At 43.7% G+C, this 13,328-nt stretch overlaps 1 protein-coding gene across 2 annotated transcripts in view; it reads right to left on the reverse strand.

Moving 5' to 3' along the window:
• Positions 1-13,328, reverse strand: part of cdh4 (cadherin 4, type 1, R-cadherin (retinal)) — a 216,229-nt gene that overhangs the window by 34,393 nt on the left and 168,508 nt on the right. For both annotated transcript variants that reach the window (XM_084349378.1, XM_084349377.1), the window contains exons 7-8: positions 12,928-13,072; positions 2,021-2,193 (exon numbers count right to left, since the gene is read on the reverse strand). In XM_084349378.1, the coding sequence (XP_084205504.1) occupies positions 2,021-2,193; positions 12,928-13,072 (318 nt within the window). The remainder of the gene's footprint in view (positions 1-2,020; positions 2,194-12,927; positions 13,073-13,328) is intronic.

The following is a 13,328-nucleotide window of genomic DNA, read 5'->3' on the forward strand; positions in this document are numbered from 1 at the left end:
CTCATTAGTAGAATAAGATGGAAGATGGAGCAGGGATAATGTGTGTTGTGGTGCCGATGTGTGGGTTGGCAAACAACCACAGCAAGCAACAGATGCACGCACGCGCAGCGGATGAGACAAAAGACGCCAATGAGGCGAGAGCTCCCGCGACCTCGTCAGCGGAGAGGTGCTGGTTTGGCCATTATAACTGCCCTGCAGGACGCACACAGACATTACATATTAGCAGTTTGTTTATATTCACACACACCAAGAAAACAAGTAAATGACTGGAATGAATACACTGATTTTGCTAATTGAAAGGCCAAATGCTGAAAGTGATCCTGAATTTTTTTTTCTAGGGTTTTGTTGCAGTACGTCTAGGAATCAAATTGTGATTTAGGGCGCAGTAAGCCCTTGAATTTGCAGGGTACGATTTTTATGCTGTTGTTTTATTCGGACAGTACATCCAGAAAATTGAACAATATATCCAGAAAAGGGTACTTTGATGTTACAAGCTGAAAGGATGTTGGGAAAAAAGCAATATGACTTTCAGTTCATTATTTTGACAAAGATTTACTGTAATTAACTCACAATTTGATATTTTTGGTTCAAATGACAGACAGGCCTGATAAAGACCAAAGACAACATTAAACGCAGACTTGGAAAGCATGTATTACAGTAACAAGCTCGTATTGCAGCTAAACTGCTGTGCCCATGCAAACACTACCCGCTGTGACGCACTGCAGCTGTGTTTTATGTGTGTGTGCATGATGTGGGGCTTTTGCCTCAGAAGACAGGCTGTGTGAAAAAATGAATGACTGAATGGAAAAGCTGTTTTGTTTTCAAGTTCCTCTGTGAGTGGGCGAGGCAGGGGGAGCAGAGTAGTGGCTGCGTGGTTAAAGCAATAGTTTGACATTTTAGGAAATATGCTTATTCGGTCCCCCGCTGAGGGTTAGGCTTAATCCCACTCCAAATCTGATCTCAACCCCTTTGTTCTCTTGCGTTACTGTAGTAATCCTGGCATTATCAAAATGCCATTTACCATTTATCTGATGGAGAATGAAAAGCATGGACGCTCACAATTTGTCCACAACTTCACTCTTTTTCAATCAAGTCATCAAATAAAGAACACCGTTCATTACCTAGCCACTAGCAACCAGTGCTCCTGCCCTGCCAGTGTGCAGAAACTTCACTGCTGGACTTAATACATTTCAGGCGTCACACATTGAAATACGTCAAAATGTGTGGCTGTCATGCACGAATCAGCAATAACGATTAGCTATATAGCTAGTTAGCAACTGAGACATCAGCAAGCTAGTAGCCGTTGTTTTCTAATTGTTAAAAAGCAAAGGAAATAATACACTGAAGTGGCAGAGAGGTCTCTCATCCCTATGTTAAACATCACCCTACCTCTCTATCCCAACGAGAATCTGGACACCCTACTCCCTGGATGTGAAGGCTAAGTGGTAGGGGCAAGCGGTGTATTGGGATTGGGCCTTAGATGAGAAGACTGATATCAGTCTTATTTCTGTCCATTCAGTATGAAGCATGAAAGTTAGCTTACCTCAGCATAAAGACGGGGGGACACAGCTGCTGTAAGCTTGCTATGCACAAAGGTAAAACATCTTCTCGCGGCATCTTTGTTGCCTAAGCTTCTACTTTCTCCCGCCAATCATTTCTTGTACTGTCTCTATACTGTTAACTGTCTAGTAAGACCAAAAGTCCTGCTTCCCTTTGAGTACAAGATAGTTACAAGCTCTGCGTTGGCTAGCTCTGGCCTTGTTTAAGCCCTGGATGCATCAACCAGAATGCTGAAGACCAAGAAAATAATGATGTACAGTTGCAGCTTGGGATTAACAGAAGTTGACCCTGGGTGACCTCCCTCATTAGTGTAATAAGATGGAGGATGGAGCAATGTTGTGTTGTTATAATAACGTTAAGTCATCAAGTCACTGAATATCAGCTCAGTTTTATCTCATGGCTGGGTGGTCACACACGATCTAAAAGCAGCAGGGACACAATGCAAGCCGCTGACACTGACCTCTCTGTCCAGGCCGGCTGCCACTGTTACTATGTCTCCAGTCTCGCTGTTGATGGTGAACATGTTGGGGATGGGGCTGTGGGGCGTCTGCGAGAGGATTCGGTAGCGCACCATGCCGTTGGCTGTGGTGGAGTCGTCCGAGTCGGTGGCTGTGACCTGCATCACGGAGGAGCCTGCGGAGAGAAAAGTTTATGCGTGAGGCAGGATAATCCGTAAAGTAGATCACGTACATCAGTGCAGACAGCAGCAGAGGAGGCCTAGTTGGGAAAGAAAGCAAGACAGAAAAACAAGCAGGCGACATTCATTAAAACACAGATGTGACAAAAGATGTGCCTTTCAAGGTCCTTCGCGCACATACGGTTTGAAAATACATACAGCGTAATGAATGTTTCTCGGAAGCCCATTACTCTTAATGAATTTGTAGAAAATATCAAAGAGGAGGAAGAAGGCTCGGAAGACAACTAGCACATTTTTAAAGAGGTAACAAGTCGATCAGACTTTGCAAATTGCTGTGACATTCTCTGCTCTTTCGCAAACAACTTTTAAAGTGAGAGCTATGACAGAGCACAAAACAAAAAAAAAAAACAAAGACATCTGTTAAATAAGACCCTATTTTAAGCTGTGCAGTTTTGTCCTTTGTATATAGAAAGCTAGTGGGGCAAAGATTCCACCTCTGCAGAGTCCATTTAGTAATGAGGAGCGCTGGGTCTTCTGCCATTTCCACCATCCATTATTTCAGCCTTCAGCGCCTCCGTGGCTGCCCTTAATGCTCCGATGCTCTCTCCCTATTTGTCTTAGAATCACGGATAAACACTGCCATTTAAGGCAGACAGCACAGAGGTGGTGAGGTGGAGGGAGTGTGTGCATGTGTCTAAGTGTGTGTGTAAAGAGTGTATGCACGTCTGCATCTGCTTACAGGTACATGCGTGCATCTGTATACGTGTGTGTGTGTCCTCGCAGCACGTATGGGGGTGAGAGGTGTCGTGTTCCTGCATCTTCCCCGGGCAGAATTATTGATTTGCACGAGTTTGTCAGCTGATGCTCGCAAATGCGACCAGGCAATTAGGAGCACTTTGTGCTGGAAAGAGGAGAGATCACCTCGCCTCTCTCGCTGGGCTCTGTGAAAATGTCACTTTCCATCAGCCTGCCATTTACAGGCTGCTGCTGCTGCTGCAGACAGAAAAAGACCGTCAGCCGGCAGGAGGGGGACGGCACAGACAAAGGATGGCTGAAGCACTAACATGCTTGGATGAGAAGGTACCAAGAAGTGGCTCAACAGCTAATGCAGTAACCCTCTGGTTAACACAGTAGGTGCGATGGTGGGTGGTAGGTACCATGCTGGGCAGGTAAAGAATCAGCAATGTTGAATTATCACATCAAAAGCAATCAAAAGAAAAAGTTTTGCTTCACCACCTTCCAAATCATGAAAGGTTAAAAGACACCTATTATGCTTTTAGTTTTTTTCTCTTTCAGTGTTTAATAGTTTCTTGTGTATGTAAAAGATCTTAAAAAGATCAAAGTCTGCGCCAACAGGAGCTCCTCTCTCCCACAGAAACACTGCTCCTGAAGCGCCTCGGCAGTGGTCCCGCCTACACGGATATCAGCAGTCCATTGCGTTTTTTCCACCAGCACCGATTTGCTTTTCCTTCACCAGTTTGACTGAGCGAGTTGAGCCGAGCTGGACCTGCTCCGGAGTAGGGCCGAGCTACTGCAGATCACGCTGGCTGCGGTGCCATCTCATGACTGCGGCCAACCTCGTCAACCCCCTCAAACAAGTGTGTGTTGCAAATTGATCCAATCGACAGCATGAGGAAAATGATGTGTTTTGTGAGCACTAAAGCATACAAACGTATTCTAGCAGTAATGCAAAATAAAATGATGAACCTGAAAAGGAGCATAACATGTCCCCTCTAATGTCTCTGACAAACCAGGAGAGATCCTGGACCCTGCGGTCTCTCATGAGCACATACAGGTGTCTCTATTCCCATAATTGGGTCTAACTGGCGTCATTGTTCCTGTGTTAGCCTGCACGGACTGGATGATTGTGACCTCAAATTCCATTTCAGACGTAATTACGTTTCATACAGGATGTGTCACTTTGTCCAGCGTGTAAAAAGAAAAGACAGGAAGAAGAAAAACAATTACCGCAGTTCCACTGAGGACGGCGTCAATATATAATCAGCCATTCCGGTCCTGTAGGAGGGGAGAGGCCGGGGTGTTGAATCACATGTCAGCGCTGCTACTTTTCATTTCAATGAGGAGGATTCAGTGATATGATGATGGTGTGCTTTCACATCCGAGGAGGGGTGGCCATGCCTGAAAGGGTTAATCTCTGAGCCTGTTTAATTCCTCTTTAATTTGAACACTAATTCCAAATCCTAATTGCTTTTCCGCCAAAATCGCTGGAGCTGAAAATTTAACTGGTGGCAGGCGCGCATATTGTTGGCCATTTGCGCACGTGATCCTAGATCACCGGTGAGGTCTATCCACTGCCTAAACATTAGTAAGCCAGAGTCAACATCTGCCTCCCAATTAGAGGGAAGATGGAGAAAAAAGAGGAAGATGGATGGAGATAGACAGATATAGCGGCAACGGGGAAATAGATGCGCAGATAGGGAGCGGAGGAGGAAATTGCAAAGCAGAAAAAGAAAGTGAAGATGAGAATAGGGGTGAGAGGGTTTACAAAGACCACTAAAAGCAAAAGTACAAGGGGAAGTCAGGGAGTGAGAGGGGGTGGACTCTATAAGAGGATAGAAACTCTTATCAGAGGAAACAAGATAGAGGATGAATGAGTGGCAGGGTACAGTAGATAGAGAGGGAGGAGAAGTACATGTGAAGAGGTAGGGGAGGTCAAAGAAAGGCTTGAAACCCAGTGAATCTTAGGTGACAAGGGGGCACACGGTGTTCACACAAGAACCTCTAATGGAGCCCACGACTCTCTGAGGACACAAGGACACAGTCAAACCACTGGAACCATTTAAAGACAGCCACTGTGGAGGAGGTCAGAGACAGGCAGCATTCACTTCTCAATGAAAAGGCCTTGCTGATCTCTACCTGCTCACTCTCATTCACACACACACACACACACACACACACACACACACACACACACACACACACACACATACACACAAGGGAGGCCTTTACCACTGTGAAGAGAAAACGGCTGAACCCTAACACATCTGTCCACTCCAGTCTGCCACACAGAAAGGCGATAGAGTAACTCAATGGGGGGAATTATATTGGACGTCCAAGGTTCCAGTTTCATTGAAAGGCCAGTTCCTTTTCTGCATCGACAATGGAAGCTGAATGGCTGCTTGAATCATCTGTACATCAGATGAGCAGCGGTGTTAGCATTTGTCTAACCTGACCTAACCTAACTACTTATCCTGAGAAACATTTGTCATGGTTTGTCTAAATGAAGCTCAGCCTAAGTTCAATCAGGAAGACTAACTTTTCTCATTCACCTCTCTCCCTGCTCCCTCTACTCACCTCACCATGGGCATTTTAGGTACTCCTGCTCCATTTAGCCAACCACGAACACTATCAGCCAATCCTGTCTCTGCTGCCAACTTTAAAACCGCTCTCCTCTCTGTTGTCGGCTGTCATTAGCCGGGCATTCGTGCGACCCTCCTCCAGCTCTTCATATCCAGTTCTACTCACCAGAATCAACTCCCCTGTCGTCAGATCTCCAGGATCTTTCTTCCTCCATCACCACCATCGGTGTCTAGACTCCATCGGTGGGGTTCCTTATTCTACGCACAGCTTCATCACCTCCCCAAATATCACTTCATCACGATGGAGTCTAACCGTAAAACTTTGTCATTCTTTTTGTACACATGGCAATAAATAACTCAAAAAACTACGAGTCCCTCTGAGTGAACGGATATTACAAGTGATCAATCAGCAGCTAAGCCTGAAGAGGGAGCAGGTCGTGATGGATGAATGGGTGAAGCACAGGACCCCCACCAAGGAGAACCAGTTTGTTCAGGTTAACACAACTAACCACTACTACTTTAGGTTTAGGGTAAGATCATGGTTTGGGTCACAATAACCCTTTCAAAGCGCTTACCATGCGTTGTTACACCTATGGCCACGTCCCCCCGCAGTTCCCTATGTTTTTCCCCTACTTCACATTTCCAGTGCTGCCCTGTCGGTCTGTCTTTCTCTGTCATGTTTGTCTGTGTGCCCTGCTGTGGCTGTGGTTTCCCCTCCTGGCTCAGCTCAGTGTGAACACCTTGCTGCAATCCACTAATCACTCTGCCCGGTCTACACCCCTGCCTCTCATCTGCTCATCATCCTGCAGTATATCTACCCCGGCTCTCCATCCACCGTCCATCAGATTGTTGTCTCACCGCAGTGGTAGCTACACTTCAGGCTCAACTCCTTGCTTTTTGTATTTTTTTTGCCTTCCTGCGCTTTAACAACATTCTCCCCGTGTCTGAGCATCACCATTCGCCGCTCGTCGGACTGCCAGCCAGCCATTCCCTGCTGGCCACGCTCCCTCATTCTACCCCGCTCACGCCAGCCTCACTCCTCCATTCGTCTCGGCCGCCCTGGAATTCCCACTCCCCTGCCATCAGCCATCATCTAAAGCCTGTTTTCAATAAAACAGCTTTTACTGCTCTGCCCTGCTCCGTGTCTCGCACTTGGGTCCAAACTTGTGTTCCCAACACGTGTTAGAAAGGCTCACATCGAGCATGTACGAATTAGAATGTGCCTCAAGATGATGTCCTCGGGGTTTTCAAGGATTAAATGTCCCAATATGACTGGATGATTCATGAAAAGTTAAAGAAAACATTCTGAATGCAGAATAACAGTATCTATTTTCCTTTAACACATTATTCTGTTTGTGAATGATCAATTTTAAAATGTGTGTCGCGTCCAAATTGATTGTTTGTGTAAGAATTCTGACAGTTGGTTCCAGCTTCAGACAAGATTTGTCAGCCAATAGTGTAACACAGTTGGTATGTGGTGGCAAAAACACCGGCTTGCTCAGGCCTGTGAGAGCTGACCAATCAATCTATCAATTTTTGGGAGGGGGGCCATAAAGAGACAGGCCATAAAATGAAGTGTACAGACAGAGGCTGAATAGAGGTACAGTGTGAGAAAAATAAAGTTTTTTTTAATGTAAGCATGTTAACATTTTATAGTTTGAACTGAAAAATAATATAAGACCTTTGAGTTAGCCCTGATGCATTTTCTGGATTATCACTATGACATACTTGGACAAACATTAAAGAGCACAGTGAGAAAAAACTGCTCACAAAGTCCCCCACAAAAACTGAGCGAAACATCGTTTTGCTCCTCCACCTCTGCTCGCCTCCATCACTGCATCCCTCTCACCCTCCTGTGCCAATCCTTAATTACCCCCCCAGGGTAAGACAGAGAGAGAAAGTCTCTTAAATCTCCCAGCAACTGTTAGCAAACTCTTCAGGAGAAAGAAAAAAGAGGAGAGAGAGTGAGAGACGCTCCTCTGTCCCCTCCCTTGGGAGGGCAAATTGACTGTGAGAGAAGGCACTCAGCTGCTGGTTTTGATCTTGCACTCTCATTTCCGGCGGCCTTTTTGAGGAAGACGGTCCATAAAAGGGAACAACTTGCTGTCAGAGTCGGAGAGAGGGTGGTGGTGGTTGTGCGGGGGGAAAGACAGACACATCACAGGGCAGATGTTCTCAGTACAGTGCTGCTTCAGAACACAAGAGCTTTCTGAGGAAGTCACGCCATGTTGATCTTGATCTGAGGCCGCTTAACACAACGCGTGGACCGTGTCATATCACAGTCTCGAAGATTTTATAGAAATTCGATCATTTTGGTGACCTTGAAAAGGCAAAGGTGTTCCATGTATTCTATATTTCATTTTATGCGTGTATGTGTGTGTTTAGTTAGAAGCAACTAGAGATTTTTATAAGATACCAAATAGGGAGAATTAAAAGAAGCTATCTGCACTCAGGTTTGGCGAGATTCCCAGGATAGTCCTCATAGTTTTCAAATTTAATTACATTGATTCCTCATTAACAAGAGCTGAATGCAATCAAGCTAGCTAGGTTTGTCATGTATTGTTTTGTTATGTTTGATTACCTGAACAAATTAAATTCTATTAGTCGGAGGTTCATTGGGTGCTGAGCAGCGGGGCCCCGGTGGCAGAAAGTGACAAATGGAGCCGTTTCAAACTGATCCCGGCTGACGGTTTGATCGGATCTCTCCCTACATAACATCTGGTGGCTGTGATAAGGGCGGTTCCCTGTGGGTCTCCCTCTTTGATGGCTTTCACGCAGTGCTAGACGTGGAGATGTGTTGTAATGCTTCAGAGAACCATTGATATCCGGGTTTGTAGATACAGGATGTGATACTACTGCAGATCTACAACATAACCACCCTTTTTGCTTCGACCCTGTGTCCTAGAAGTTATTTTTGTATATTACGAAAATGTTTTTTTTAATAATTACACTCTGGTGACTTGATTTTGGTCAGAGACAACGTTTCTTTGAGGGAATGAAACACTACATTAATGTACAGAGTCACAAAGTCCTGGACTGTGACACTAAAATTCAGGTTTCACATTCAGACCAGTCTCTGATTCGGTTGAGATAACAAATATATTCAAGATTTCAGATAAATGTTAATAAAAACTCACTGCTGACCTGTTCTGTATTAAAAATAGAGAATATCTACTGAGTTTAGCATGCTAACCAGCTAACCCCGGCCTTGGTCCAATGCTTCTGTGCTAGCAGTATAAATACCATCATATAACATCAAGCTCCCAGTCCAAACCGCTAGCTGCACGGCTAACTGAGCTAACTAGCATATCACCAGTTACTCTAGTGATATGCTCCCCCTGTTTTTTTTTAGTATGAATTTGACAGGTGGCCAGTTCTTACATATTGCACCTTTAATAGAAAGTGCCATCCTTTCTGCATTATGACGTTTCTCTCTAAACTTACTGAAAGTTGCAAATCAGTTGCATAGAAAGGCAATTTCTAGGAGACACGGCTCCTTTGCTTGGCATTGAGAAAGAAATATGACAACTTCCCACGTTCAGGGCTTGTTATTGCTCGGATTACTCATTGTGCACACTTCTATTCATTTCATTGGCGTTGTAGAAAACAATGCAATGAAACCTTCACATCCTACGCATCAAGGTGGATCTTTCTACTATAGACAGTGCTGATGAATACATTTTCAATTGAGTTTCTAGTTTGATAATGGTGCATGAGCACTGATTTGGCTGCAAGAAATCATTACATGAAATAATTTATAATGTTTAGGTTGTGGATCATTTTGACAGCTTCACACTTGTTCTGAAAAAATAGTTGAAAGAAATGTAATTCAACTCAAGTGCAGTTTAACTCGCTTTATGCAGATGATTTTTTTTTGCTCCTGAAGGTTTTTTTTAATCTCTGCTGCTGAGAAAAGTCTCACCAAAAAGTGTCGCAAACACATTAACTTTGTCTCGACAGCATCAAGAGTTAAGTGAGAAATTTCATTCAAAATATGATATACTTGAAAGCTTGATTTTGAACAATGTTTTAGGAACCTCCTCCACATGTGACTGTAACTGTAGTCATATCTGTTACCTCAAGTTATGGATATATATATGGATATTCTTTGATGTTTGACAGCTGCTGTGGGCGGTGGGAGAGAACTGAGACATTCCAGCACCATCCAGCTGCGGTGCTGTGACAGCTTTAAACACACCACCTGTTTCCTGGATGGAGAAGGAGCGGGTCACCTGGAGAAACTCCACGGGGATTTCCAAGGTCATCTTTCCATTCGGCAGAACGATCCGAGCCACATGCAAATTCTGCGATCTGTAAAGCTCAGTGTGAGTGCTTACTGCACCTTTTTGATCTGGTGGCTCTTTTGATAATCACTTCAAGTTTCAGACTTATGTGTGATGTGAACGTTTAAAGGATTTAGGGTAAGAAGGAGCGAGGTGAAATGCTATTTCAGGGTCAGAATAGTGAAAAAGTGTCAGCAGCAGAGGTGCTCTTTGGGTTAGGCGAAGGTGAAGACCAAAAGAGATAATATAAGTTTATTCTGAGGCTCTGATCCCTCTCTATTTTAGTTCAGATAGCTCTTCTATTCGATCTTAATATTCTGGGTTGCCTCAGGTTTTGTGGTTCAATGCAGCAGAGTTTCTGGCGTGCAAAACAAGGTACACACACGATAGTTCAGTCAAAGTCAAAGTTGATATTAATAAATCTGCATGACCTCAGATACATATCCTTCAGTCGGCTGTGCATCCTTTTCTCTATCTGGAGTGCTGCTGGGTATGAAAACCAACTTCGGCAAAACTGTGCAGCATTTAAGGTCTAAACTGGCTCCATTATTAGTGAGTAAAAAATGCAACCAGCGGAGGATGTATGAAAGGCTCAAATGGGCCAGAAAAGTATTAAACGTCTCCTTGAACCTACACTGGAGATGAATTGCAGTCATTCTTGTTTTTCTTCTACTAAACAGGCAATTAGGCCAGCGCGACTTTTCCATCAATTTAGAGACCAGTGTCTGAGCGGAGGAAGACAGACAGTGCTGCTCTCCACACACAATACGCTTTTTGACACCAAACTCATAACACCTGCAACGCTGGGTACCATAAACAAACCTTTCCTGTGATCGCTTAATGAACAGCAGAGCAATTATACTGTACATTGTGTTGTGTATTTCTTGTTAATTGGTATCACATTTTGCATTCTGTTCGAAACAAAATTTAATTCAAAGACTTTTGTCGTTGCGTGTTCTCATTTTAGACTAAGCCGAGAGTATCAGTGTGAAAAAAATGAAGAAAGTAGCTTTAGGAATGTCTGGTTGCCCTCGCTAATTAGGAGCTCTGTATATAGACCCATGCTCCAGTGAGGAGTAACCAGTACTCTCAAACACACACACACACACACACACACACACACACACACACACAACACACACACACAGTCAATCCCGTACTTGCTCATCCATACACACACGTACACACGCACAACACGCTTTCCTATATTGTTTACAAATCCCCCCGAGATTAAACTGTGCAGCAGAACAATATCTGAACGCTGTGAAGACAAACATGGGTCCTCGGGGTCTGATTGTTAGAACAAGAGTTCTTCCAGTCGAGACATGAAAGCTACTTGCGCATTCGGCTCTCGTCTCCGGCTCCACATTGACCACAACTCTGTTCCCTGATTCTGAGGGAAGGTCTACATCTCTCCATGCTCTGCAGAATCTGATAATGATGCATCCAGCCAAGATACTGTAACACAAATATCTCATGAGCTTGCCCCAGACTGAACTAACCGAGAACTTCAAGAGTCATGGCAGATTCACACCTCCAACTGCTGGCCACGAGATTATTCATTACATTTCACACATTAATGTCTTCTGAAGACGGAGAGAGAATACTCAAATGGTTTAAAATGTAAAAGGCGTGAACAGGATATCTAAGTTATCAAAAATTGTGTGAAATTAAGTGCAAAGGTGAAACTCTTCAGTGCAGTGGTCCCAAAACAGGAGAGAGGAAGGAAAGAAGAAGAAAAGAAAAACTATATTTCAATTAAAACACTCCGAAAAGGGGAAAATCACTCTACTTCCACTGCTCAGGGGCATTTACAACCTCTGACGGGGGGTCACAAGTGGACGCTGTCTCATTCAGGGGGTTGTAAACCAAAAAAGTTGGGAACAACTGCACTAAAGCACAGTGATTATTGATTTGATTCTTTCAGACTCACAGTGTCCAACAACATGGAATCAATTCAGCTTTCACTTTCACTTTAGTAAAATAAAAAACAACAGGAACACTATTGAAGAACTGTGTGAATAGTTTGCTGTGTGCTCCTTTGCTGAGTTGTATTCGCTTGACAAATTGGCTGTCAAAAAGAATAAATAGAAAAAAGGCTAAAAAAATAAGCCTCATAAAAAATGAATTATTTGATCACACAAATAACCAATTTATGAAGCTGCAACCTCCATAATGTGGCCTTCAGTTTGTTCAGACACATACAGCTAATACAACTAAGTGCATGCAAAACATGTAGTTCGCTCCTTTTTGTTTCTACTGTAACTGATAATAAAATAGTGTCAATCTGTTCTGGTGTGTGCTGGAATATAATTGTTTTGGATCTACAACTCAGTGACTGTTTAAATCTTCCTGCTGCTGAATCAGAGAAATGAATGAAGTAGTTTTGTGTTTGCTGGTTGTTGTTTACTGTAATGAAAATCAAAGAAGAGTAGCCAGTCAGCATTTAAAGTTTTAATATGTAGGATTTAGTTGCGTCTAGCAGTGCCGTTACAGATTGCAACCAACTGAATACCCCTCATCTCACCTTCCCCTCTGATGACAGCTAAAAACGTGACAAAGCGAAAATTGTGAGAATCTCTTGAGCCAGTGTTTGGTTTATTCGTTTTGGGTATAGATTTAAAATATTTTTTTCTTTTGCTGCAATACCGTAGGTGACCACCGGGCAAACATGGAAGCAAGGATGAGCCGCCATACCCAGGTCAAAACAGTAGATTGCAGAAACATGGCGGACTCCTTGGAGGAGGATCTGACCCTCTGTAGACATAAAAGGCTCATTCTAAGGTGACGAAAGCACAAAGATTCTTTGTTTTGAGGTGATTATTGATTATACATTATATTGATTATTGAACAATGAAAACTTGATTATGAATGTTGTTTCCACTTCTGTTCATAAATCCTACACACTGGACCTTTAAAGAACCACACATACATAAATTACAATCGATCGACTGTGGGCCGACTACTTTAGCCGTTTACGTCTTTAATTTGAAAATACTTTAAAATTAACTCTAAAATTAAAATTTCATCATTGCTGGGTACTTGATACAGACTTTTTAATGAACCTGCAGCACCTGTATTAGGCCACCATGCCGCCGCGTCTCTGGTGAGCAGAAGTAACTCTTACCTGGTTTGGAGCCTTCAGCCACAGAGCCGTTGTACACCTGGTTCTGAAACTCGGGCCTGTTGTCGTTCATGTCGATCACATAGATGTACAGATCGATTGGATTCTCCACCTGGTTGCCATTCATGTCTACTGCATGAGCTCGCAGCTGTAGAGAGAGAGACAGAGAGAGGATCATCAGCAGTCAGCGCTGAATGAGAGCTCAAATGAATAATCCAAATGTTTCTGAACTGACAACAGGCCGCTGGCTTGATTGATGTAAAACTCCGCAGAGTGTCTGGACCGGAACAAACTCAGCACACAGCACAACTTTGACTTTGTTAATTGGCAACTTCATTGAACTGGCAAATGTTCTGTTTCTTGTCTGCCAACGGGGCATGAGTATCCTGTTGGTATCTTGGCAC

This window comes from Pagrus pagrus (genome assembly GCF_965226575.1).
Source record: "Pagrus pagrus genome assembly, chromosome: 3".
NCBI classification, from domain to species: Eukaryota; Metazoa; Chordata; class Actinopteri; order Spariformes; family Sparidae; genus Pagrus; species Pagrus pagrus.